This window comes from Lynx rufus, unplaced genomic scaffold (genome assembly GCF_022079265.1).
Source record: "Lynx rufus isolate CCGP_SWC_20201006 ecotype Redwood Valley unplaced genomic scaffold, mLynRuf1.p SCAF_4, whole genome shotgun sequence".
Taxonomy (NCBI): domain Eukaryota; kingdom Metazoa; phylum Chordata; class Mammalia; order Carnivora; family Felidae; genus Lynx; species Lynx rufus.
The window spans coordinates 139,298,889-139,326,867 of record NW_025814856.1 but is presented as its reverse complement, the minus strand read 5'-3'; the positions used below and the strand labels follow the sequence as shown (position 1 = coordinate 139,326,867).

Sequence of the window (27,979 nt, the reverse complement as noted above, 5' to 3'; positions counted from 1 at the left end):
ATCCCCTATCTAATCCATACCCTTTGGGTAGCATTGCATAGATTTTATAGACTTCTGAAAAAGTTCTAAGAGGCTCATAAGTGGTTTTGATTAAAGCAGAAATCTAATGGACCCATAAGTTTCAACATAAAAGAAGTATGATGTAATAAGTACTTTTAAAGTTTTAAGGATTTTTCTACCAACCAGACTTGATATTATACCTGAAATAAAACCTCCACTATGCAAAATTTATAATTTAAATAGCACCTATAGAATAAAACCTTAGGAGTGCTTTACAGACATCCTGCAGCCAGCATCACCCTGGTTTAATAAGGCCCAGAGTGATTCAAAATTTGAATGAACTGTCATACCAATATGTGGTAGTATCCGAAATAGAACTGAATTTTAAGTTCCAATCCAGGAGGTCTCTTTATTTAAATTGGCCACACTGCCTAAAGTCAAAACATCTATAACCATTATTTCTATTTTATCTACTATAATTAGACTGTTTTCATGTCCCTTAGACTGAAGGAAAAGCCAGAGAGATGTTCTAGAAAAATACATTTGCATTTCAAATTTACATTAAAAATGTCTTTCCCTTATTTTTACGTCCCGAATTCCAAGCATTGTTTAAGAAATCACAGATTACATAGCATTCTGTGTCCTGGGCCTCTGTCCTTTTTAGATTAGGAAAACTGGAAGTTAATTGGAATTAAGAAATTTTCCTTATTGAGTGTGTAAAGTATAAATACAAGTAATTTTTTAAAAACTTTATTTTAACACCTAATACAATTCCAATTTTAAGGATTACTTGCACAAAAAAATAAACACATTTGGTATAAAAATGTATCACTTTAACACCCTTTGCCCTTCAGCCCCTCCCCCGCCCCCCCCCTCCCCTCCCATGAACTGCACTCTATCTGGATGCAGAAACATATAAAGACTAATGGCACAGATTCGTTTTTACCTACAGGAGTTTCTGTTTATGTACCCAGGTACTCTAGAGGACACCAGCCCACTTTATCACATGAACCATTTCCTTCAGCCTGCTGAATTTAGTTTCACAAAGAAACAAAGCTTATTATAAAGGCATTTTAAAAACCATTATCTTAAATTCTTTTTAGAAGCACTGACTTTTTTTTTTTTTTTTTTTTGCAACCATTATATACAGTGTTACATAACAGCTCTGGAGTACAGTACATGCAGCAGAACATACCTGTTGAATATAAAATGCTTTTCTTAAAATCTTCATCGTTGGAATTCTCTGAAGTCTAAATTATAGAATGCCCATTACTTTGAGAAACTGGTTGAGGAGTACAAATGTCTGCATATGTTGGCCACTGAAAGAATCCAAGGCTAACTGGAATAATATTCGTAGCACACCAGGAGTGCATAAATAATTTACTTACATTATTAAAATACAACCCATAAAATTCAAGTTCAAGATCTTACAGGATTGTCTATGTAAATCCTTGAAGTGGTTGCCTGGAAATGCATTGTTTCTCTTTTCTCTTTTCTTCTGTTTTAAAGTCCCATATAAAACATTTAGTTGAAGTTTTTCCTTGCTCACATGAAATGACCACCTTTATTTGTGCCGACTGCCTCTCCTCTTCATAGCGGCGGTGCACTGTGGACAGTACCACTTTCCTTTTGGAGCTTCTGTCAACCCAACGCACCCATAATGGAACCACTCTATAGGGCACTGGAAGGCAAAATTGCAGAGAAATCGTTCAGACCTCTAAAGATTACAGAATACGCTGAAATATGCCCACTAGACTGCGTATTATTAGATTCATGGAAACGGAACTTTTAGATCAAGAAGCCGATTTACAGATCATTGAATCCAATTGGTTAAGTTTCAGAGATGAGGAAATGGAGGCACAGAAAAAGCATGCATCTTTGTTAACTCGGAGGTTCATATAATCCCTTTTCATAATCCCAAGAAACGAACAAAAATTCACTAATTCTCGTTAAACTGGAGGATACCAACTTTCAAGGACAAGAAGTGAGATGGGTCACAAAAAAGGCAAATATATTTTACGGATTTTATTTAATATTCAGCATTATTCACTGCCTTATAAAGTAGAATAAGCTGGTTGCAATGCAAAACATGAAGGGATACCCTGGATTTCCTCTCTGGGTAGATCTATGCCTAGACATGCAGAGGAGAAGTATTCTACTCTGCAGCACATTAAGCACTTGCACACGGGCACAGGAGATCTCAGCCCTCGAAGGGCACGCCTGGGAGTGAGAGGGATCAGAGAGTACAACAGGGCGGTCATGGAAATGCATCATCTTCACTAAGTGCCCCAGAACTTTACAACGCTGTTCTTGAAATGATCAGGCAATACTGTTCTACAATAATCACAAACAGCCCACAAGTGATTCTAAAGAGGGAAGGAGGACAGTCTGTCTCCATCTATGTGAACATGCTGTTGGGGTGACCCTGTCATGTCAGGAAAGTACAAACTTTAATGCACACCAAGCCAACCCTGTTCAATCTTCAGATTGTGTAAACTGTTGATTAACCTCAGGATTCTGACATTATGGATTAGTACTTCTTTAGAATTCAGGGTTCTGTTACCCCTCTGCAGGAAAAGATAAATGGAGGGAGACTGGAAGTTTGAGACAGTAAGGAGGGAATAAAATTACTAGAAGAAATATTCTCAGCATCCAATAAAAACAGATCTCTAACCAGAATTAAGCTTCCTAAAAAAGAAATAGGAATTCTTTTCTTTCAAACCTCTTTTACTTTTTATACCAGAAGTGGCTCTTATCAGCTGACAGCTGCAGAGTACAACAGGAAGTACTATACTGACAGGAGGAAAATATCTTCACATCACAGCCTCAACATTTCCACCCCAACCCCTTGGCCGCGGGCTTCCTGACAGAATGCACTGTTTTAAAATTCTAGTTCTTCACCGTAATAGGTGAACTGGATTCTAGTAAACACTGTATTATTTAGCAAAGGGGGTGGAGAGTGTTTCTAATTTTCATACAATATAACACTTTTTGAGAATTATAATCTGCACATGAAACCATAAAACTAGCTTTAAAAAAACTTAAATTGGGAACACATTAAGGGACATTACCTGTTTTGTAGAGAAATATTCTAGCATTAACATGTAATTAACATAACTGCAAACCTGTGTTCTTAAACTCAGTGACACAGTAAATAAGAAAAATAGTCAAGTAATAATAATTTGTTATTTTTTTCATTCCCAAACAGAAAAAATTTAATACTTACATCTTGGTTATCACAGCCCACCATCTCACCATAGGATACCTAGTTCAAATAAAAGTAAATATTTTTTATTATGACTTATGACAAGCATCTAAATCCAAATTAATGGTTTATGATACTGTTAGGAAATAGACGGAAATATACCATATACTCAATTGCACTAAAAAATAGGCTATATAACTTTTTTAATAAAGATTTTATATAATTTAGAGCTTTTTACTAAAAGATTTCGGGGGGGCAGAGGGACAGAGAGAAATACACAGAAATTATGTGCTTTGGAACGTATGAAAGAACCTCGACAGACTATCTTTGTGAGTGCTTTCTTTTATAAAGAGTTTACATTTCTTTCTTGGTTACTTACTTAAGGTTTTTACTTTTCCTTGGGTCATTAGGTCATTTATATTTTTGCAGTCAACAGTCGAAACTTCTAAACTTATTATAAATTTACTATCTGCCCTTTCTCATTTTTCTTTTTGCTGTTCATCACCAGCACTTCATAATATAATCTCCTAATTCTTGAATTAACTTATGTTCTCAATGGACCAAAACATTTTTTCAGACAGGGTTATAACTAGAGGGTATACTGATTCTCTGCACTAGTGAGAGTATCTGTATATGGTTGTACGCACATGAATGACTTCTCTGGGTAACAATTTTGGGGGGGCACCCAGATTTTTCCCTTAGAGCTCTACAGATATATCGCATCAACTTAACTAGTTTCCAGTGTTACAGATAGGCAATCTAGGGTGAATCTGATTTTGTTCTTTTGTAGGTAAGCTACTTTAACTGACAGGATTTTTACACAATTTTCTTTGTTTAATCACTGATATTAAAAAACGTTCGGGGTGCCTGGGTGACTCAGTCAGTTAAGAGTCTGACTCTTGATTTTGGCTCAGGTCATGATCTCACGGTTTCGTGAGTTCAAGCCCCACATCAGGCTCTGCACTGACAGTGTGGAGCCTGCCTGGGATTCTGTCTCCCTCTCTCTCTGCCCCTCCCCTACTTGTGCTGTCTCTGTCTCTCTCAAAATTAATAAATAAACTTAAAAAAAAAGTTTGTCAGGTGACAGTACAAAAACTAAGAAACTCTTTAATGGCAAATTCTCAAAAATTAGATTGCCAACTCACACCATTAAACACAATAAATTGTAGATAGATTAAAGATTTAAATGTGAAGAAACTAAAGTATATCAAGAGCTAGACAAAGCCATTTGCAAATAAGAAAAAATAAAAGACACATTTATAAGGGGAAAAAAAGCAAAAAGGCCTCCTAAGCATATAACCCATGGCTGACTTCATAAAGACTGAGTCATTACTACATAAAATTGGAATTTCAAAACTAAAAAAATAAATACATAAAAATAAAAAAAATAAAAAAAATAAACCGCACAGCATTCTTAATGTACAAGACAAAAATGATAGAAAAATCGGCCAACACCATTAAGAGTCAATTCATAAAAGAAGAAATAAAAATGGCCAAAAAGGGTCCAATTTTACTACTAACGTAAATTGAAATGATTGTGTGATATAAAACTATCAAATTGGTACATGGTTTTCAAGACAGAATAATATCCAGTGTTGGACCGGGTTAAGGAAACAGGCACGCTCACCAATTTTTGGTAATGAATTCCAGAAGATAATTTGGTAGTCTATAACAAATATTTTAACTTTATTTCTAAAAGATTATCTTAGAAATACATGTATAAAATGGATAACATTTAAAAAATGTCTACCATAACGTTATTTGTAACTTCAAAAGAATTCAAGCCACTAAAAGACGTATAGCTAACCATTGGTTTAAAAAGTTACACACAGCCTAACAGATAACTGTGAGAAGATTAAAAAAATTACTTAAAAATGATGCTCAGTACATATGACTTAGTGAAAAAGTGTTACATAAAGAATATACTGTGACTCCAACTGGTCAAATTCACACACATATATACACATACACACAAACATATACATGCACATGCGTATCTGCACATCTGTGTGTACATATGTGTATGAGACTGAATGTTTGTGCCTCTCCCCTAAATTCTTGTGTTGTATCCCTTCCCCTCAACTGTATTTGGAGATAGGGTCTGTGAGGCAATGAAGGTGAAAATGAGGCCATATGCGTGGAATCTTAATCCACTAGGGCTGGTGCCCTTATAGAAGAGGAAGAGACACCAGTGCTCTCTTCACCATGTGAGGCTACAACACGAAGGTGGCCCTTGGCAAGCAAGGGAAAGAGCCCTCACCAGGAATGGAATCGGTCAGCACTTTGACACTGGCCCAGCCCCCAGAACTGTGAGAAGATAGGGTTCTGCTGTTTAAACCGCCCCGTCTGTGGTATTTTGTCACGGCAGCCTGAGCAGACTAAGACAACATGCATGTGGGGTGTATGGCAGTGATAAATCAAAATGTCTAATTACAGGCTGTATCCGGGGGCTGAGATTATGGGTGACTTACACATTCTATTACATTCCTTATACAAGAAAGCAAAAGTGTTTTAACTGGAGGAAAAAAAGAGCACTTAAAAAATTGAAATAGCTCCCTTTCTTTTATTTGATTCAGACTATGCTTTTACCTGATTACAAATGCAGTATCGTGGTTCATTTGGGTCGTAAGTCCAATCAACCTGACTGTTTGAATCGGATTCTGGTACCACTGTTGTCTGTTGAGACATCTCTTGGACGACGGCTGATGAAGAAGAACACGATGACAGAGAGGAGGAGGAGGAGGAGGAGGAGGACTGCTGATTTGAAGACTTGTTGTTGTTTCTGAAAGAACAGTATCAGATCTATTTGCTCAGCATCCAAAAGAAATTACGTGAGAGTAACTCCTAAGTGAGTGGTATGACATGAAATAACATCAAATGTATAAATTAACATTTAACGCAAAGTTAAACTAACCTGATAAACATATCTGAAAGCATAATTGTTGAGAGCAACAAAGAGCAATTATCTTTCATAACCGTTTTCTTTTTTTTTTTATATTTTTTTTGTTTTCTGGAGAATAAAGATATTAAAAAAACTCAGCATATCTTGGTTTTTAAAATAATTTTTTAATCAGTTACTACGTAGCACTGACTTAAATTATAGGTAATAGTTTTAAGAATTAATATCAGTTATGGCTACCTTAGAGACATTCTTTGTATTTTTTTAAAAAATTTTTTTTTTAACGTTTATTTATTTTTGAGACAGAGAGAGATAGAGCACGAACGGGGGAGGGGCAGAGAGAGAGGGAGACACAGAATCTGAAACAGGCTCCAGGCTCTGAGCTGTCAGCACAGAGCCCGACGCGGGGCTCAAACTCACGGACCGTGAGATCATGACCTGAGCCGAAGCCGGCCGCTTAACCGACTGAGCCACCCAGGCGCCCCATTCTTTGTATTTTTAAGCCAAGTGAATACTCTTCATCAAAATCTAAAATACAAATACACATCCCAAAAAGTGTCCTTCTTAATGCCCATCACCTGTTTAACCGCCCCCCCTCCTCCCCTCCAGCAATCCCGTTTGCTCTCACTTTTTGGGATGAGCACTGGGTGGCATATGTAAGAGATGAATCACTGGGTTCCACTCCTGAAGCCAGACTGCACCGTATGTTAACTAACTTGAATTTAAATAAAAAAATATATATACAAATACACAAAAGCATTTGATGAAAATGATCATGACCATCTGTCAATATGTGAATACTTACCTGTGTTAGAGAGGAAACAGAGTGTTAAAATTCACAAGCAATTTACTATTATTTATATGCTAAAATTAAATTTTAAAAATAGGGAAATCTATCATCGGCAGTTATAATAAATTTGGGTCACTAAGATGAATTATTTTTTAGGATATCTAGCACTTTTGTGTTGATTCTACATTGATCATTCTTTTAGAGATTTACCCACAGAAAATAGAATACATTTAAAAATAAATTATGATGCAATTACTAGGTAACCTATTCTTCTGGCCTACCATTCAGAACTTCCATGATGGCGGAACACCTACCAAATGCAGACACCTGGGACAGGTGGCGCCGAATGCTGTTAAGTTTTCATATTTAAAATTCAGACAATCTTCCTTAGAGTCTCATACACTCAATCTAGAGATATTTTCATAATTTCAGTTTTGGGGGCATAAGACCAGAATGAAGGAAGATAATTTACTTTTAATAAAAGTGAATAATTTTATTCAAAAAAACTCCCAGGATAAAATTTGTGTCTCATGCATTAATTTACATTGAAACACATGATAAAATAAGGGATCATAGATGAAAAAAGTTCCATAAAATGGTTTATCCTAGGGAACCAAAGAAAGTAAACAGAAGTCATTTATACCCAATGTAAGACTTTAGAAAGATTAAAGACACTTAACGTCTTCTAAAGACTTTACTCCTCCAAAGTAGGGCAGTGTGGATGAAAATGTCATGTCTCCCTGCTTCCCTAAAGGTCACCCTGATCCTTTATATGCTACCTGTGTTTAATATACGGAAGCCCAGCTGGGTACCAAGTAGCCTGCATACTTAGTAAAGGCATGGGGCTACTGTAATGATCAAACTTACTTGCTCTTTCTCCCGCTCCGTGAGTCGGCTGCTGATGAACCGGCGTTCTGTGTTAATGTAGTCATGAGTGCTGAAGATGATGAATAGCCAGCTGTTTCTCTGGGCATTGAAAATTCTTTTCCCAGCTGAAAGTCATTATTCTTAAACGCTTCATAACTGGCTTTTAGACTTGATGTTCTTCGTCCCTCTTTCATCTTAAATAGACATTCATGGAGAATATTAATAAACATAAGTATGCAGACTTTCTTTTTCAGTCCTACTAGTTATAATATTATGTTGGTTATCCAGTATTATTTTGTTTAAGCCATTATTTTCATCACTGTAATTTAAGCTACTTTATGTAAAGATTTAAAATCAGTTTTTACACAGTTAGGAGGTGACTATAGAGTGGGCAACTTAATTTGGAATATATTAATTTGGCAATCTAAGTCCTGAGGCTATTGAAGAAACCCCGAAAACAGCAGAGAGAACAGAGTGCTCTCCTAGCAGGTGCTGTGGCTCACTGTCAAGACTATGCACATCATGAGCAATTACTGGGTGAAGGGCTCTGCATGAGATTGCACGAAACTATTTTTCACTTTTCATTATCAATCAGGTAAATTGATGCATATTCATTTCATTAATATTCGTATCAGATACCATAAAACCATGATTTAAAAATGGAACTACACAACGTAAAAAAACTCTTTCTGTTCACATCTAGTTGTTTCTATTCAAGTTTGCCAATGATTCAGACAAAATGTCCCTATTTCCAAACCTCTTCCTTTTTACCTGAGCTGTGGCTTGAACGGCTTGAGCTGCGGCCATGGTAATTGCCCCTGCACCAGTTCCTGAAGATAATGAGCCAATGTTATAGGATGCCAGAGGTTGGGAGGAATTCACGTTGTAAGCATTGTTGGAAGAGGCTGTAGAATTGTTATTTCGACACCCTATGTAGAATTAAAGAAGAAATAAGAATGGTTGGAGAGAACATAATGTTAGTGAGCTTAAAATACATTATTTCCCAGTACAGATATAATCGTTAAATTTAACATTTTCACGCCACTATAAAATTTTCATGTTCCATTTTTCCTTTTTCTTCTTTTCCCACATGTGGACTTTAACCAAGTAAAAAATCTGTAAGCTTCGTTAATCCCGAACGCTTTAATTTCCCCTTATTTTAACAGAAACAAAAAGCAAAATTCATATTTAAGATAATAAACTTACCTAGTGTATTTTCCTTAGATGCATCTGATGTAAGGGTAGATAGAAGAGCTTCAGATTTAAACTTCTTTTCAGGAATATGATCTGTTGTTGTATGGTGAGAAGTCAGATTATATTTCCTTTCTGAATATAAAGAAAGAATCTGTGTGTTTTTAAACTTTAAAGAACTATGGACAAGGCATAATACTTCCATCCAGTTATAAACAAGTACAGCTATGTTCTGAGTTCTTCACAGAATACACAACAGTCTGTTTTCTCAGAGGACAGGATAAGAAGAACTCTCTGTGTCACCTATTTCATTAAGAGTAGACTTCTCACAAAAAAAAAAAAAAAAAAAAAGAGGAGACTTCTTACACAAATCAAAAAAACCCACAAAACTTCAGTAGCAAAGTACTGCAGATAACCCACGATTCACCATGGTTTCACATATAACATGAGAGGAACTTTGTTTTCAAAACTCTACAATTTTTTTTTTTAATTTTTTTTTCAACGTTTATTTATTTTTGGGACAGAGAGAGACAGAGCATGAACGGGGGAGGGGCAGAGAGAGAGGGAGACACAGAATCGGAAACAGGCTCCAGGCTCTGAACCATCAGCCCAGAGCCTGACGCGGGGCTCGAACATCACGGACCGCGAGATCGTGACCTGGCTGAAGTCGGACGCCCAACCGACTGCGCCACCCAGGCGCCCCAAAACTCTACAATTTTGAACAGTTTTCAGTCAACCCTTCTTTCATTCAAATTGATCTGTCACAAAATGCACTGATACAGTCTTCTAGCAAGCTAACATCCAACCAAGCATTCATTTACTCACTAGCCCACCAATCATTTGAGACCTTCTTATATGCCAAAGTAGGCTAAGCACTGGACAAGCAAGGATGAAAAACAAAACAAAACAACAAAAACAAAGAGCCTACCATCAAGTAGTTATCATTTGCCTTGGGTTTTAACACTCTCTAGAGAGAGTCAGGTGTCTGCATATGGAAGTATATACTGCTATTAATACCATACATTTGTCCTCCAAGTATTCCAGGAAAAGCAAACTCTCTACTCCCAAATCAAATATACTTTTTTCCCAAATGAAGAAGGTAAGTCCACCAGGAACTATAATAAAAAAGTAGATCTCACAAAAGAAAAGGAAGGGAATTTTTCCCCCCTTAGTTGATGGCATAGAGCCAGTTAAAAAGAATATACAGGTAATATAATGAGTTTTTAATTTTAGCTGCCCTAAACCAAACTTACTTTCCACTGGAGTATGTGAATGAGCATGGTGATTGTTCACTGGCTGTGAGGGAGTATCTAATTCCAAAGATCCTAAAAAAAAGGCACAGAGATACAACTCCATTAAATGTCAACACAAAAATTTACAGGTCAATCAACTAAAGGCACTATGTACCCTTACCCAGCAAAGGACTGGCAAGTTCTATGCATACGCCTGTATCATTTTAGTTAAGCACATTAGAGAATCACCACTTCCAGGTTCACCCTGAGCCAATTTCATCCTCCCTCTAAACAATACATAATCCACTTCTTAATATTCACCTTAAGTACAAAACAGCTCAAGGCATGCTAATGTCTAATTGGGGAATTCAGGACAGTGGGTACCATGTAAGTGGATGAATGGATATCATAAGTCCATTACCGATAAGATCTGAAAAACTCAAACTAATTATACTGGATAGAAGAAGACCTTTCAATGGGAGATCCTACAGTATTAGGTGATGGGGCATTTGTACATGAAAGAAAATTCTTTGATCATTAAAATGACACATGATAGTAAAGACTTCCTGAAAGAAGTTAGGCACAGAATCTCTACTGCCAAGCATTAACATGCTTTTAAAGAAATATTCTGGGTTTATCTTGATCCCTTGAGATGAAATCATGGCAGGGCACAGGGTGGAGCAGATTTTAGAACTTGATCTGGTTTAGTTCCATATGTCTGTGTCCTTACAGAGGATGCATAATTAACCTTCCTGCAGTACTGAATAGGCATGAATTACTGTTATTCACAGCTACTGTCAGCATTTCAAAAAAAAATTAGAGCAGTTGTATTTTATTTTGTCTCAAAATACAATTCTCAAATAGGATTTCCTTGGAATAAAAGTATCACAAATAAATCAGACGATCATCTAAAGTGACAGATCTACTTTTGAATACAAAAATGCACTACGGATACCAAGATGGATTCATGACTGGTTGTTTCCCTATTCTAGGGAGCATGTGTATGAAAGAGAAAGAGAGAGAGAGAGAGAGAGAGAGAGAGAGAGAGAGTGTGTGTATAATATGTATACATACATACATGTATACATACATACATATATAAACACATCACCTAATACCATAAATAAATTTTTCATCAGTGTGTAGAAATAGGTACATGTTCTTGCTGTTGAAATGAACCAAGAAAAAAAAAAAGTAATAAACAGGTAAATTATAGCAGGAGATCAAGTCGAACCTTGCAAAGAAATATTAAAATGGCTTCTTATGAATAAGAAAAAGTTTAAGAAGGACTTACTTGAGAAAGAGGAAGTGTTTTGGAACTAATTAAAATCTTTCTTACTGAGGGAAAAAACCTTAAGGCAGTTCTTAGGAAGAAAAAAGAAAAATTTTCCTCAAAGTTAAAGTGTATCCAATAGGCAGGGCAAAGTCAATACATTTAAAGACAGATGGTTAACCTGTATCTAGATGGTTCTATTTCTTTAAATCTTTGTTCTTACCCCTCAACTTACTAATATATATATGCATATTAAAAAACGGAATGACTTAATATGTGATTTTAATAAAGAGAGAGTGTATGATATCCTGTATCCTCTCTCTCAGCATCCATAACCCAAATGTTCTAACTGCTAGAGTCCACGCCTGTCCGACCCAGGTGCCACCATCCACAGAAGCGCGGGATCTGAGAAGTCCCCGTGGGATAAGTGTCTCCTTAGTGATTCGCACATGGACTGTCCGACATTGATGGAAAACTGTAAATTTTACTTACGCCTCTCTAATATTTCTGTAATTCCAGCATTATCAGCTTCCAGCTCCATCTTAAACTTAGCCAGTTCCTGATCCAGCTTTCTCAAGTGTCGATCTACCTGTTTCAAAGAAGATCAAAGATAACCACCAAAATTTGGGACACTATTAAAGTGTCAGCTTAATGAGGAAAACTGAACCTTTTTTCTTTTAGTGAATCCGCTTAGTATCCTTGAGCAAGTCAATCAACCTACACCTCAGCTTTTTAATCTATGAAATGAGGGTGCTAGACAAAATAATCTCTCAAGTCTCCCTTAATAATGTGAAGTTTTAAGAAACTAAAATCACAATTTGTTAGAAAACATTCAGAAGAGGTGGGATATGAAACTAAAGCAAAACTGGTATTTGGGACTTGAGGGGAGAGGAAGTGCAGGAGGGTTGGTAACTTTTTATAGTATCCCCTGGGATTACTTTCAACCTAATCTCCTACTTATAATAAGGTCATCCACACTGCCATCCTATAATAACTGTTATTTAGAATGAAGAATGAAAGATCCTTGTCTATAAACAAAGACGCTCCTATATTCTATACATACATTTCTCGAAGGCAGAAAATTAAACCATTATACTTGTAAACATTGATGTAAAGGGTTGAAACAAAGGGAGTTTTTAGCCAGAAAACTCTATTCCCCAAAGAGCCTGGTTAAAATGGTTTTATTGTAATACTACTGTCCTTGTTAAGGTAGCAAATTTTTTCATTCACCTAGAGATCTTTTGACTGATTTCAGAAAACTATATGATACCTCCAACTAGCAGCAAGTCTTAATTTCTTAAGGTTAATATTAAAAATTTTTTCAATACTTTTTCAAATTTACTACTTTGAAGTGAAACAAAGAAAACACAAATTTTTTGAAAAATGCTGTTATATTCTTGACAACACCTTTTTTCAAACTCCAGATTCCCAATGGATCATTGTTAAATAATTTAAGAGTGACTTTCTGACAAGTATCAAGAGGTCTATGATACATCATGAGGGCAAACAAATTAAATAAGAATGAAATAACGTGTACCTAAAATGAAGGAGATGGGGAGAAAAGTAGCAAAAGATAATTTGTTTGTGTCAGACGCCACATAACGTGCCTGGTGCATCAGATGCTCTTCTGTCTTTTCTAGCCCTTGGTCTGATCTTCTGACATAGGTTTTTACTGTCTCCATTTCATAAGTGAAGAAACTAAGACTTAGAGGGTTTAAGTAAGATAGCCAAAGGCAACAGTTAATGCCTTATCGAAAAGGAACTTAACTCTGATCTATTTGTAATAAATTGTACTTCACCATCTATACCTAACATTGCCCTCTGAACTTCTGTATGCAGCACCCAACTGTTTATTAACTCAGAATAAGAGAATTCAAATAGAAAAATAAGAATATCTCCTTATTATTTATATTTTGTATATTAGCAGCACCCATCGGGGTATTGGTTAGTGACTTTTCAATATTTTAAAACCCAATTTTTCCCTCCATCTTCACACACAAGTCATTTTTCAGAGCCTGGTAGAGACTGTCCTCGCAATATTTAAAATCCTATAGAGTCTCATATTACAGACAGTTGCTCCTATTCAAAGAACATGCAGGTAATTGAGCATTCTTTAATGGAACCTCCCATCCAATAATAATGTGTGAACACAGACCTCAGTTATTCAAAAATACATCTTACATTGTCAAAATGTAATCTTAAGGGAAGTCAGAAAAAATACTCATATTTAAATTCCAAGAACACTCAATGCAATGAAAATACTCCACCAACTTTATTAACTACAATCATACTACTAATGAATACTGCATTCCTATTATGTGCTTAATTAGCACTGGGTTAAATGGCAGACACATGAAAAATGAGAGAGAATCCCTGCCTTCATAGGAATTACAATTTAGCTGACAAATCAAGATTTCTGTAAGATGTTTAACATAATAATGTTTTAAAATATGTATCTCCTAGATGTAGCAAATAAGCAAAAGCTGGAAAAGGATCAGAAGAAATACATTAAAATATATATATATATATATTTATATATATAAAACACTGGGCTGTGGTAGACATAAAGGAGGTATAAATGAGTTAGAGGGTCAAGAATGTATCATCTTTGAAGGGATGGAAAGAATGAATAGACACAGACAAAGGATTCTAAGAAAAAAAAGTAAAAAGTAAAGAACAGTGTGGCCTGTAACAGGTATGTACAGTATAGACAGGTAGAATATTAGAATCTTGGCTGGGAAGATGGCGCCAGAGTGAGATGGCGACGCCATGGACCCTCCCCTAACTCCTTCCACCCCTGCATCTAATAACTGTTTCGATGCATTAAAGATAGTACTGATAAGGGTTATTATACATAAGAACATGGAAAATGATGGACTTTTCCAGTACTAGCAGCTCAGAAAAAGCAGCAGAATCCCACGATTTCATAATTCTAAAAACCAAATACATAATTAAAATAAACAAACACAGAAAAGCCTAAACCACATTGTAGTAGGCAGGCAGCTTTGGAAGATAACTTCCAATCATTCCTACCACCTGAAAGGTAAAAAAAGATTATGAACAGATGAATATTATAAGCAATCAGTAGGCAATGAGAATTAATTTGTCTCAGATTCACTGCTGATGTACTAAATTGAACTAAAGTTAGAAAGTTGACCACAGATTTAACTTAAGCTATAAAGCACCAGAGTACTTAAATGGTATTAAAACAGCCACAGAAAGAACACCGAACTTGACTGAAAGCCGTGGACTGCACGTCCTCTACCCTCACGATTCTGCATGGGTAGAGCACCTGTTCTGGCAGATCACCATAATGGCCCCATAGGTATCAGGCAAAGCAAGAACCTAAATTACCCCACTCCTCCACACACATCTGACCTCATAAGATTGATTGATAGTAGTAAAGAGGGTCCTACGCCAACTGAGAGACATTTTCCATTAACCACAGCTTTCTAACACAAGGCTGACCATGGAGTCTAATTATTTGATTTGCTCCCCATTTAATGTCAATAAATAACAGCAGCAAAATCTTCCTTACTCTATAGCCCCAAATCATATCTGATAACCCCAAATGTAATTCCTTTAATTTTAAATCAATTACCTTTTTTCTGACTTCTTGAGAGCCAAAGGAAATTCTGTCAACATTATTTGTTAACATATTGATGATCACAAAGATATTTAAGTCACACTTGGCCCCTCTGCATGAAACAAAAAAATCCTCATACTTGAACATTTTTGCATAGAACTGTAATCATTTATTCTTTCTCTTTTGACTCCCAGTTTTCCAATATTCAAATTTTAAGATGTGTCACTGATGGACCCAAACTGAACGAAATACAGCATTTTAAAAAGCTTCTGCGTGATTTATGGCTTCTAATACCATGCCATTCTAAAATTTAAATGTCTAGCTTGCCCTTTTAGAAAGAGCACAAGTTAGTATATAAAGTTCTAAGTTGAAATTCATGACAATGAGAGATAAATTTCTAACTGTGAAAAGATCTGGTAACAGTGAATAAAGAGGGTAAATTGGAGAAGAAAAAGGAGTCGTGATGGCAAATTATGTCTCTGACAAGTCATGAAAATGATTCTCCACATCTCTGAATTTTATTTAAAATAGGTGAAAATTTGACCCATCTTTAGGCTGAATCAAATATTTGAGGCCTAAGCACATAAACTACATCTAATCTTCCTTAAAGACAATGAGGATAGGAGACAAATCAAAAGGTCAAACTTACACAATATATTTCCTTAATTAGAGTATCAGATGAAGAATTCTCAAATTTATAGGTAAAATGTAGACCTGAAATATAATCATCTCAGGAACAGGCCAGGATATAAAAAAGAAGCAAGTTCAAGGGTACTGAGCAATGTTAAGAGACTGCTAAAATCATTCAAGCATTAACTAAAAGCTCAAATTCTATCAGAGTGTACACAAATCAACTTTATTAGGTATTGTAATGTAATAGAGCCTTATGACAGTGACATCTGACTGAGAAACACAAATAAGTGTTTAATGACTATGAGCATCCGGATTCTAGAAGGAATTTATTTTAATAGGACAGCTTTTTGTTGTTGTTCATTTCACTAAGACAACTACTGAAATGAATTTTCAGTTTGTTCTACAGAACCTCTAATTCCACCAATCTCTTCATTTGTGGATATTTATGCAGTCTCGTTTCTTTTCTTGATAAAGGAAAGTAACAGTATAGGGCTACTTCTAGATATTAAAAGTTTACTACTGACTTTAAAAGTAAATAAAGTATGTCAAAAATTAATAATACAATCAAATACCATGCTATATAAAACACTGAGGGGCAAATCAAATACAATTATATACTAAATTATTGTACATTAAAATCTGTAAATATACGCTTACTTGAAATTACCACAATAACACAATGTTTAAGCAAAGGCATGCAGACAATCTCCTCTAAGGTATACCTCACTCCTGTTTAAGGTGGCCTCCTGCTGCTTTCAGAAGAAAAAACACACAGCTTGCATTGGCTTACAGGAGGACTTTGCCTGTGGTGGCTCCTGCCTGCCTCCTCTGAATACCTTTCTTACATACACCAACTACACTGGCCTCTTTCTGATTGGACCGGCCAAGCCCTTTTCCCCCTCAGACTTGACGCGTGGTACATCATCTACATCATCTGCCCGAAATGTGCTTTCTGAAGCTCCCTTCCCATGGCTGGCTCCTTCTCGTTTTCCAAGTACTACCTCAAATGTCACCTACTAAGACTACACTCATCCTGGTGACATTCTTAACAGCCTCCCCTAGTAATTCATTCTTCATCCCTCTTTCCACAATGTTTATTTCCTTCACAGCACTTACCAAAATCTAATCTTTATTTGATACTATGCCTATATTCATTGCTTGTCTGTCATTACTGCCCACTATACCAATGACTGCTCATAGCTGGAGCTCTACAAATATTTGCTGAATGAATGAAAGTTACTCTCTCCCACTATGCAGAAGTGTATAAATAGAGGTACCTCTGTTTACTGGATAAATGATCTATGAATGAAAATTGCTGTAAGTTTACATTTATACTGTGCCCTATCCACTCACCTTTGAAGTATTTAGCTCCCTAAGCTCTCAAGTGTTAAATGTTATAGGAATTTAATTCCTCTTTCCTTTTTTTTTTTTTTTCCCTCTTTCCTATTTATAAAGACTTTCACCTGGATACTTACTGTTGATATTTTGGGGAATATAACCAATTTAAGATAGTAAATTCATTTAATAACTTCCCTATGAACAAGGCAATAATTCCCTTACGTTCAACTGCAATTACCTGCAAAAGTACACTTACCCTCAAGTGTAAAGTGCTCAAATTCCACACGCCACTCTGGCAAAGTGGTGCAGCAACACAGAGCACAAGTATTCCAAGGAGGCTATTGTTTTTTAACATTTTATAATGACTTGTGATAAGTGATACTCATTTTTTCATTTACATTAATAATATCAGATTACCAAATAAATTTTCCTCTTACACAAATTTCATTTTAAAATTTACTTAGTAAATAGATGTACAGATGATAGGAACACTCTAAAAGCCTGGAGGGTAGGATGCGAATATTAAGGTCTGGGAAACACTGGATTAGATCACCTCCGAAGTCTTTGTCCTTGTGCTCACCATTCAACGAATCTGTTGTGCCAGGCTCTGAGGGTAGAGAATGACTACAAACCTTATGTACCCTCAAGGGCCCTGGCTAGGAGATCTAATATTTTTTATTTTACGAAAATAATATTGTCATAATTTTCAATTGTCAAGGCCTAATAGTGTTTAATAAACGTTTTCACACTTTAAAAGGAATCTCTTTAAAAGCAAAGGTACTGAAAATAGTCAAAAATTATTAATGTACAACTATAAAGTGAAAGGTATTTAAATAAAACATGTACCTCATAATAAGTTTTTTATATTTTAAAAAAAAATGCCCCTTTTGCTGAAGGCATATCTATAAATCCTGTTTTAGAACTTTCAAAATGAGCTTATGTATCAGAGATAGAAATCTATCTAAACTGAAGACACTAAAAAAATTGAGAGCAATTTAAAGAGAGGGATGCCAAAAAGATGTGAGCAAAGACATAGATCATGAGATTGAATGTGTGGTCTGCTAAACGATTCTATAAAGGAAACTAAACTCACTTGAATTATATTACTTTCATTTCTCTTGGTTTAAAGCCATACTTTGACAAGAGGTGGCTATTTGCCTACCCATGTTTGGCACAGCAGCCTGCGTTTGTCCGTCAAAACCAAGCCAAACTTAGCATATACTAAAATGTGACTCTGTTACCTTCTGAGAAAATGTCACTCAACTGCCATATCTGATGCAACAAACTGAACACCACTAAACTCTAGCCACTAAACTCATAATGTGGGAGTCACGTTAGTGCCTTTTCATCTCCATTAAATAATTTAGGCAATCTTGTTCAACAAATGTTTACTGAGAAATAACTACGCTAGAGTCTGAAAACACTAAAAGATTTTTTAAAGACATAGTTCTTGACATTTATAGTAGGGAAGACACACATACAAGTAAAAGGTAAATAAATATTTAATTCAAGTAATAATAAAACCATGGGAATAACAATATTTAGAGGTCAGTATGATTCTGTTGAGGGTAAGGTAAGGCCCAAACTGTTAATTACCTACTCAATAGCCTCCTTCCTTACTGATAGAACCCCAATTGTGCTCCAAGGGTCGCAATGTACCCTGTTAAGCAACATTTCTCAGCCTCCCTTGCAGCTAGAAGGAGTCAAGAAGATAAGCAGGAATCAGTAGGTAAGATTTCCAGGCTCCTTTAAAGGAGCTGACTGAATTGCAAAATACGCCCTTTTGAGTAACCCCCACAGCAATTCTTCTACCTGTCCAGAAAAGAGGAGGAACAGATCAGAAGCAGCCTGGGACAACAAAGATGTTGGGGTTGCCACACAGCCCCTGGTCTGCCTCCTCCAACAATTATTTTACACGAGAGGAAAATAAATCTTTTGTTTAAATCACTCTTGTTGTGGGGTGCCTGGGTGGCTCAGTCAGTTGAGCATCCGACTTCGGCTCAGGTCATGATCTCACGGTTCATGAGTTTGGGCCCCGCATCAGGCTCTGTGCTGCCCTCTCAGAGCCTGGAGCCTGCTTCGGATTCTGTGTCTCCCTCTCTCTCTGCTCCTCCCCCACACGCGCCCTCTCTCTGCCTCTCAAAAATAAAGAAAACTAATTAAAAAAAAAAATTTTTTTAATCACTCTTGTTGACTTTCCTAAGTGGTCAAATCTCATGTCCTAGATATAAATGACACAGATATCAATATTAAGGCGATTTTAATAAAGAGACTGCATGTGGAGGATTATGAAAGATGGAGAAAGTTTCCTAAGCAAAGACGAAAGGAAAAGCATGCCAGTCATTTGCTGTGGTTAAAGTTCTTGAATGACGGCAGGCTGTAGAATTGGAGAGGAAGGGGTAATGAGAGATGCTTAGAAAATAAAAACGAACACGACATAGTGATCAACTAAATGTGGGGAGGCCAGGGACGAGGAGGAGGCTAGGATAACTTTCGGTATTCCAATGTGAATAACTGGAAGATCAGTGGTTCTTCTGAGAGAAGTTGAAGGGGAGACTAAGAGTTAAGATTGAATACACTGAGCTCCAGGGCCCGGAATTCTCAGGTAAGATGAATAGGCTCAGAAGAGAAGTCTGAGCTTGGGGAATCATTCATGTACAATTGCTAAAACTAAGAGAACACACAGAAAATTAATGGAGAGATTTCTCAACTTGGGTTGTGTGTGGGGCAGGGGATAAAACTGGCATTTGAGAGATCAGTTCTTCACCATGTGTCATTTGGTCTTTCTGGCCTCTGGAGTTGGGCGGAAGAAGGGAAGAGAGTTACCTCTACGTGAGAACTACTTGAATACAGTAAGAAAGAATGCAGGTCAAGGACAGAGTCCTGAGGAACAGCAACCGTTATGAGTGACACCCATGGAGACTGAGGAAGGTCAGAAAGATGGAAGGATGATAATAGACAATTAAGTCTCAAAGAAGAATGGATTTTTATATTAGAGATGTCACAATAGCCTGAAACAGCAATTTAATATGGAGTGCTAAAATAGGAAGGAAGCAAAAGGGGGAGAGGAAAAGAAAAGTCACAAAAAGAAAAGGCAGAAGGAGGACAGAGAAAGGAAGGGGAGAGGAAGGAAAGAAAGAAGAAAAGACAAGACAAAAGGCAGTTCTGGAAATACTGGGAGACTGGAGAAAAACCAGGTGCAACTTGGCAGAGCTGAAAGGGAAACAGTGGCTCCAAGAAAGTGCACAATTCCAGTTTGAGAAATAAGATGGAGTGAATCTTTAAAGAAGTGAGCGCCTACTATCTGCCCAGCTAACAGCATTTATATACATATGTGCAAATCTATCTGTAAGGCACAAATTAAGACTGCTATTTTACAGAACAGGAAACCAAGGTTCTGGGATTAAATACTTTTTCCAAAGTCCCACCGTCAGTGACGTGGCTGAACTCATGTCTGTATGGATCCATTATGGGCACTTGCTTTTTATTACATTTTGTTCAGTTTATCACATCACCTTCAATTACCTCACTCCCTACCCTAAATAATCTATCCCCCTCAAAGAATTTACTAGGTTTTATTTTCATTCTTTGTTTATCCATTATCTCTGAGTGAAATGCTTTCCCCTCAATACCACACCTAATCCAGGCCCCTCAGCCTCTGAATAAATTCTGTTCAACACTCATCTCATAACCTCTAAGAAATTAACAATAACTCTACTGTGAGTTAGTTCAGCCCTTTATCAGATATTTATCTTTAACTGCATTAATCTTTATTTGTTACACTGTTTCTGTACAGGCTCTTCACTTTAGTTTGTGGGCACATCTTCCCAACTAGTTTACCAACACCTTGAGGACACAAGCCATTTATAGTATTTACTTTTTACTCCTTCGTTATAACCCCAGGTAAAACTCCATTATACGAAGCACAAGAGTAGATAAACAGTGTGGTTCATAAATAATATATAAATACATACACAGAAAAACACACATATTTAAAAAGGACATATTTATATTATACATATTTTTCTAAGTGTATGAAGTATTTTTTAAACATACAAAAAGTACTAAAATAACAAAATATAAACCAAGAATACAGCCAAAGATCTATATGATTTAAAAAGAAGGTAGTCTCCAAATAAAGACTGACACATATAATCATTAAATATGAGGACGATGTTACTAAACAACTTCCTCTTGGATTCAAATATAAATGTCTTTTTCTATGTCCATATGTATATAATTCAAGACCAAAACAATTAAGAACCTTTTTTTTTTTCAATTCCATAGTAAATCAAGCTACCATGTGTTCTACCTTTCTTTAGGCAGTATATCTTTCATGAAATTATTTTCAGAATTATTTTCAGAACTGTATGAACAAAAGAGCCTAGGTTATTTACACCAGTAACACTTTCTACTATATGAGAACAACAAAACATTTTCTATAGCTTCACAGGACAAATGTTTGCTAGTTTTGCATAAACATTTACAATGTGCACCATGTGTGGTATGTACCTTTTATCTTGTGTCTTGCTCACCAACAACATTGATGTTTACATACACTTGTTCAGTAATAAGATGGCATCCAGGTAAGATTACAAAAATACGGTGTGAAATCTATATGCTAAAGTAGACCATAAGTGACCACTTATTTCTTTTTAGCTTTAATTTGCTTTGAGGCAGAACCAGAAATGAGTATTTCCTAAAGGATGTATTTTAGAAGCTGCTTAACATAAAAGAGAACACCATAATTATACCAGTTTGAGAAATACTGCTTCTGTCTTCTTAGTGATTTCAATCTTTCACAAGTGCTGCTACTGCAAAAAAGAACCTTTTTTTAAAGTTTAATTGAGTGTTTCCCATTTCTGCCACCTGAGCCAGTCGTTGAGTGCTATCTATTGACATCACTTAATAGATAGTTGAGTACTATCTGTTAACACTGACTTCAAATGATTCTCTTCTTCATTTAATCAGGCTACCAAAAAGTCTTGTCAGCACAGTAGTCTTACATGTATTTTACCACGGAAACAATCTCAAGAGGATTTACAGGGAAGTAAATACACTACCTTAAAATAAGGATTAGTAAAATAAATTTAAACATCAATTCTTGTTGAAAAAAAAAAAGTTTAACATCGTATAAAACCTTATAGCAAAGTAAATTCGGCTAAAATGTAAGGTTCTAGACCTGTTAACTAAAACTGCAGACTCTCTTTTCTGCAAAGAAACCAAAAATGGACACTAAAACCTCAAATTAAATGGGATCAAGAAAACAATACCTCAAATTTAGTCTGCTCTTCCTATTAACATTCAAGCCAATGAAACTTAAAACATAATCCATAATGTAAATACTATAGCACAGCATTCACATTAATTTTACTTACCAAGTCATATATCTGGTTTGCCAGCTGTACCTTCTCATCTGCATCTTCCAAAGCTTTATAGTAATCCTGAATAAAAACATTTTCATTTTAAGAACAAATTAATAACTTAAAAATATATGCAGTTAGGACATAAAACTGCATTTTCATTATCATACCCTGTATTCAATGTCAGTCAACCTACATTAGCAATAAAAATCCAGTTAAGGATAGGATGGGGATGGGGTAGGATTAGAAATTTTATACAATGGTCAAGAATCAAAGGAAGATGCTAAGCATTCCTAAAAAAGATATAAGTAAAATTAAATACTATTCCAAGTCTAGCCTCTAAACTAGTAAAAGTTATGTGAACTAATGAATACTCTTTTCTTTCAAAGAAAACGTTACAATTTATCTAATTTATACTCTCCATTTTTAAATTTTTTAAATAAAAGTATAAATATTGAAAATATTCTGACCTGCATGTCTCTATTTTCCAATTGTTCTGGAACTCTCAGGGGTTTTTTTGTTTGTTTTTAATTTGAGAGAGACAGTGAGAGCGCAAGAGTGGGGGAGAAGGGCAGAGGAAGAAAGAGAGACAATCTTAAGCAGCTCAGTGAGGAGCCTGACAAGGGCCTCGATCCCACGACCCTGGGATAATGACCTGAGCAGAAATAGAGAATAGGACACTTAACCGACTGAGCCACCCAGGTGTCTCAGAACTCTCTTAAGCTAAGTATTAATTCCTACAATGTCAATCTATACCTTAGATTTCTCCTCATATAAAGCAAATCATTTAAAAACATAGAAACCATGGACTTTTAGACTTTTAAGGGTATATCCAAGCTGCAGTGCACCAAAAACTTAATAGGTTAAAGGAATAATAACTGACTTGGTGTTGCCCATTTGACCCTTGAACATGGCGGGGGTTGGGATGCCAACCCCCCTGCAGTTGAAAATCCACATAGAACTTCTGACTCCCCAAAAGCTTACCTACTAACAGTCAACTGTTGACTGGAAGCATTTACTGATAACATAAACAGGAGATTAATGCATGTTTTGCACAAGCATTATATTCTGTATTCCTACAATAAAGTAAACTAGAGGAAAAAATGTTATTCAGAATATACTTTTACGGTACTGTTCTGTATTTGTCAAAAAAAAAAAAAAAAATCCAGGTATAAAGTGGACCCATCGATACAAACCCATGTTGTTCAAGGGTCAACTGTATATGTGATGTCTATACTCATACACACCTGGGTCTCCAGGTATCCTCCCAGTCAGGACCAATTCTGTTACAGATTCTAATTTATTTTCTCCTAACAGAAATAATCTTCCTCCCATGTGGCAAAATAAATAACACAATACACGAAATTTGTAGCTTTCAAATTTCTTTCTCAGTTTATCTTTGATCAATTCTATGAAGGATGGGGATGAAGGAGCCATTATTATTAGAGATATTAAAGAACCTGTCCAATGTCACACAGCTAAACGGAGGTCACGACAAAACGTGGGTCTTTTATGTAGTTCTTCCAATGTATCCCAAATACACTAGGTCATACATTTAAAGCAAACCTTGGGAGGAGATCTGATACTCATTCTAATCTGGAAGAGACCTGAGAGTACTATAAAATTAACAAAAACTCAAGGAATTCTGTATTTCTAGGCCCAATTCATACAGAGTTTTAAATAAAAGATTTTTTAAGGATCTTCTCAACTCTTAAAATTCTGTTCTTCTGTGATTCCACCAACTCAGGTACCTAGCAATATGTAAAATATGCTTCAAGGTGTGCTATTTTTCATACCAGTTTGGGGCCAAAATTAGAAGACAGTATTTTCATCTCTAAAGACAAGGTAACTTTAATTACCTGTAAACAGAATAAAACAAATTAAAAGAAAAAAACTGTACTTTTTATGATTCTGTAACTCTCTAAAAAAAGTTGCTAATTTTTATTGCCAAAAAGTTATTAAAAATTCCTACACCTAGGGGTGCCTGGGTGGCTCAGTCGGTTAAAGCATCTGACTTCGGCTCAGGTCATAATCTCGCAGTCCGTGAGTTGGAGCCCCGTGTCGGGCTCTGTGCTGACAGCCCAGAGCCTGGAGCCTGCTTCGGATTCTGTGTCTCCCTCTCTCTCTGCCCCTCCCCTGCTCATGCACTGTCTCTTTCTGTCTCAAAAATAAATAAAAAAATTAAAAAAAAATTCATACACCTAAAGCTCTAAACCACAACAAAATATTTAAATTTTAAAGAGCCACTGGTAACTTTCCCTCATTCTGAGATCCAGAAAACTATTTCATTTTAAAATATCTTTCTCAGAGAGTCCCAATATTTACTGATAAATCATCCAGAGTGTTGAACATACTTTTTTGATGGATGCCATTTGTTCTTCTCTCCACTCCGGTTTATTTTTCTTTGCATTCATAAAGAATTCACTGACTCTTTGTTCTAGTTGATCCATTGCATCTATGACATAATAAAAACATTTCATATTTAGATGACCAAATTCATATACTGAATATACATGCTTTGATTTGGGGAAAGAAAAAAATATCTGACAACATACACTCTTTCACTTGGCCAATAACTTAAATATGTCATGCTTTGATTATGTAAATGCTTTACTTTAGAAAAAATAACAATTTTCTCTACTGACAATTTATTTTTGTTATTTCAAAAATTTTCCAGTCATCAAAGGAGTCGACTACATAGGTAAGTTCTGTACGACAGTATTTCAATAGTACAGCCTTTGGATCAAAAGCTAATGGCATTAAATCAGCCAAATGTGCCAAAACACAATTTCTCATCGAAAGTACCACTAGAGGGGTGCTGGGTGGGTCAGTCGGTTAACCGTCTGTCTTTGCCTCAGGTCACAACCTCACAGGTTTTTGGGTTCGAGCCTTGCATCAGGCTCAGTGAGACAGCTCAGAGCCTGGAGCCTGTTTCAGGTTCTGTGTCTCCCTCTCTCTGCCCCTCTCCTGCCAGCACTCTCTCTCTCTCTCTCAAAAATAAATAAACATTAAAAAAATTTTTTTAAAAGCACCAGTAGATAATCCTCCCATTTCTTTCTTTCTTTTTAAGTTTATTTATTCTGAGAGAGAACAAGTGTGTTGGGGGGGGGGGGGAAGGGCAGAGAAAGAAAGAAAGAGAGAGAGAGAGAGAGAGAGTCAGTCTCAAGCAGGCCCCACACTGTCAGTGCAGAGCCCGACCAAAGTGGGGCTCGAACTCACAAACTGTGAGATCATAACCTGAGCCGAAACCAAGAGTTGGAGGCTTAACCAACTGAGCCCCCCAGGCACCCCTACATTTCTTTTAATAAGAAAAAGTGATAAAAAGATTTTAAACTCTCACTATATGCATTAAGCCCCCGATTGTCTCACATCATGACTGAAATAGAGGGTACAATCATTTATTCACTTCATACACTATATTATTTATTCTAGATGTTTTTCTCTAAGCCTATGCCAAGAATGGTCATCTCATTCCATGTCTGCTAAAAAAGGAAAAGTTAAAAAAAAAAAAAAAAGGGAGGGGTGGAATCTGTTGCTATGTAAGTTGAGGAAAACCTTTTGGAGATTTTCAGGGCATAATAGGTTTTTAAAGATTCTAAGTAGTCTTGCAGTTAATTTTTTAAAAGAATTTTCCTTTGTCTAAGCATTTTCTAACTTCAAGTTAAAATGAATTTTGTGAGCAAGTCAAAGAAATACACAATTCAGACTTCTATACTACAATCCACCAAATAAAAGAAAGTTTCCATATCTTATCACCTTGTATTAAGTGCGGCCACATGAAACTGACAAGAGGCTGAGAAAAGTATATTCATGAACAATGGTGCGGAAGGTGGAGAGCGGCAGAGAAACAAGCGAGGAAAAGTACAGGTCCTTAGCTACCTCAAGGAATGGTTGGTTCTCTGATCTCTTTCCACAATACCCCTTTTCTCCCAATCATATCCCAAAACCCAGGTCTTCCTTCACCTCTACTTTTAAAAAAACAAAAAAACATGGGCAGCATGAGAAACATTTCATGTGTATAGCCTAAACATCACTGGAATAAATGGGATCAAGAAACCTATTTTTTGAGGATACACCCCATGAAGGCCAGCCGGCCATTATTATCACTTATACAATTTAATTAAGGAATAGCTGAATTTCTCCAAAGCGGGAGAAACATCCAGCTATAAAGGTACACCTAATTATATACTTTAATTAAGTAACATATAATTCATTTCGCATTCTTAATTTGCAATATAGTATGTCTACAAGATAGTTAGAACAGCTATGTTATACGCATTTCATAAAAGGGGAAAGTTCATGAGGTTCATTCAGAGCATGGTGGACATAAATTTGTACTTAAGTGTAATGTTGCTCTAAGTATTTACCTTATCTCCAAAGACACTGATTCTTTACTTTCTTTGAATTGTAAACCTTTTTTTAGAAACTCCAGAGAAAAAAAAATGATCATATAAACCACATACTGCTCTGTGAAAGAACAAGGTTAATTTTGGGAAAAAGTAACCAGACTACCAAGCTACCACTGATAGAAAAAAAGTCAAAATTTTTATTACAGCAGATAAGCAGCTTTACAGTAAAATCTTATTTCCCTCACTTTGAGAAAATATCATCCTGTTGACAATTGAGAATGTATCCTATAATGTGTAACTTTCCAAAATTTGACATTCCAAGTTCACCAGGGTCGCTAAAGAACCACATTATCACCTATGCTTCTGTTTTCCGCTCTTGAAAATTTTTGAATAGAACGAACTTTAACAAAAGTATAAATGCTGAAATCTATGTTCCATACATAAGGGCTCAAGTCAAAATCTTCTCAACATTTACACCGATGTGCATTAAAACAGGTATCTACGTCCTCACTGAAGGTACAGAAGCTTTTATTGCAGAGTCTCGAATTCGAGAAGAAACAGATACACGTGCCCTAATGCCTCCTTCTCTTGTAAAAGCAAGGAGAAAAGTAGCGTGGAAAGCAAGAGGCAAGATTAGGCACTGCCTTTTCTTTTTCACAACTCCTTATCCACTAGCCAGTGAGCCGGAGGAGAGTCAAATAGCGGAGGCGATGAAGTCGATGGCAGGGAAGTCTGGACTGAACGCGCGCGGCGAAGAAGGGCAAACGCGCCGACTTACTCTGCACCTGCAGGTCCATCTCGCGCATCTCAGTGAAGCGGTCCCGCAGGTCCATTGGAAGCTGTTCAATCACTGTCAAAGGGAGAGTCCGTCAGAGGGGCGGGGCCAACGGCGAAAGTACGCGCTGACGTCACTGCGTGCGTGCGTGCGTGCGGGGGGGGTCGAAGGAGCCGGCAGCCCACAGCGAGGCTGCCAGTTACCGTGAGAAAGAAACATCCCCCGCCTCCCCCTCCCTCCCGCCATCCCGCCTGCCCGTCCACTCGCGCTCTTGCCCGCCCGCAGGTCCCACAGACGGCCCCTGCCAGCGCCGCCCACTCACTTTCCAGATAGTCCTCTAGGTACAACATCGCGGCCCTTAGAGCTGGGGGAACGAGGGGGTCCAGGGGTTTATTTGTGTCACTCGCTGTCGCCGGAGTTTTGTCCCTTCCAATATGGCGCCTCCGCTAGCAGCACCCGCTCAGCTTCGGCGGAAAAA

General features: G+C 36.6%; 1 protein-coding gene across 2 annotated transcripts; it reads right to left on the bottom strand.

Annotated features, from left to right (window-relative positions):
* Positions 1 to 879: 879 nt before the first annotated feature.
* Positions 880 to 27,979, bottom strand: ING3 (inhibitor of growth family member 3). 2 transcript variants are annotated; one of them, XM_047095787.1, is made up of 12 exons: positions 27,824 to 27,979; positions 27,505 to 27,576; positions 24,732 to 24,832; positions 22,393 to 22,458; positions 11,950 to 12,046; positions 10,206 to 10,277; positions 8,968 to 9,048; positions 8,533 to 8,690; positions 7,762 to 7,955; positions 5,795 to 5,987; positions 3,227 to 3,265; positions 880 to 1,681 (listed from the first exon to the last, which is right to left on the bottom strand). In XM_047095787.1, exons 1-12 carry the CDS (start codon positions 27,849 to 27,851, stop codon positions 1,565 to 1,567), a joined length of 1,218 nt encoding a protein of 405 aa, XP_046951743.1. In that variant the 5' UTR covers positions 27,852 to 27,979; the 3' UTR covers positions 880 to 1,564. The 2 variants fall into 2 exon arrangements, with proteins under 2 accessions (XP_046951743.1, XP_046951742.1); XM_047095786.1 differs by having other exon boundaries at positions 8,968 to 9,087; positions 27,824 to 27,977.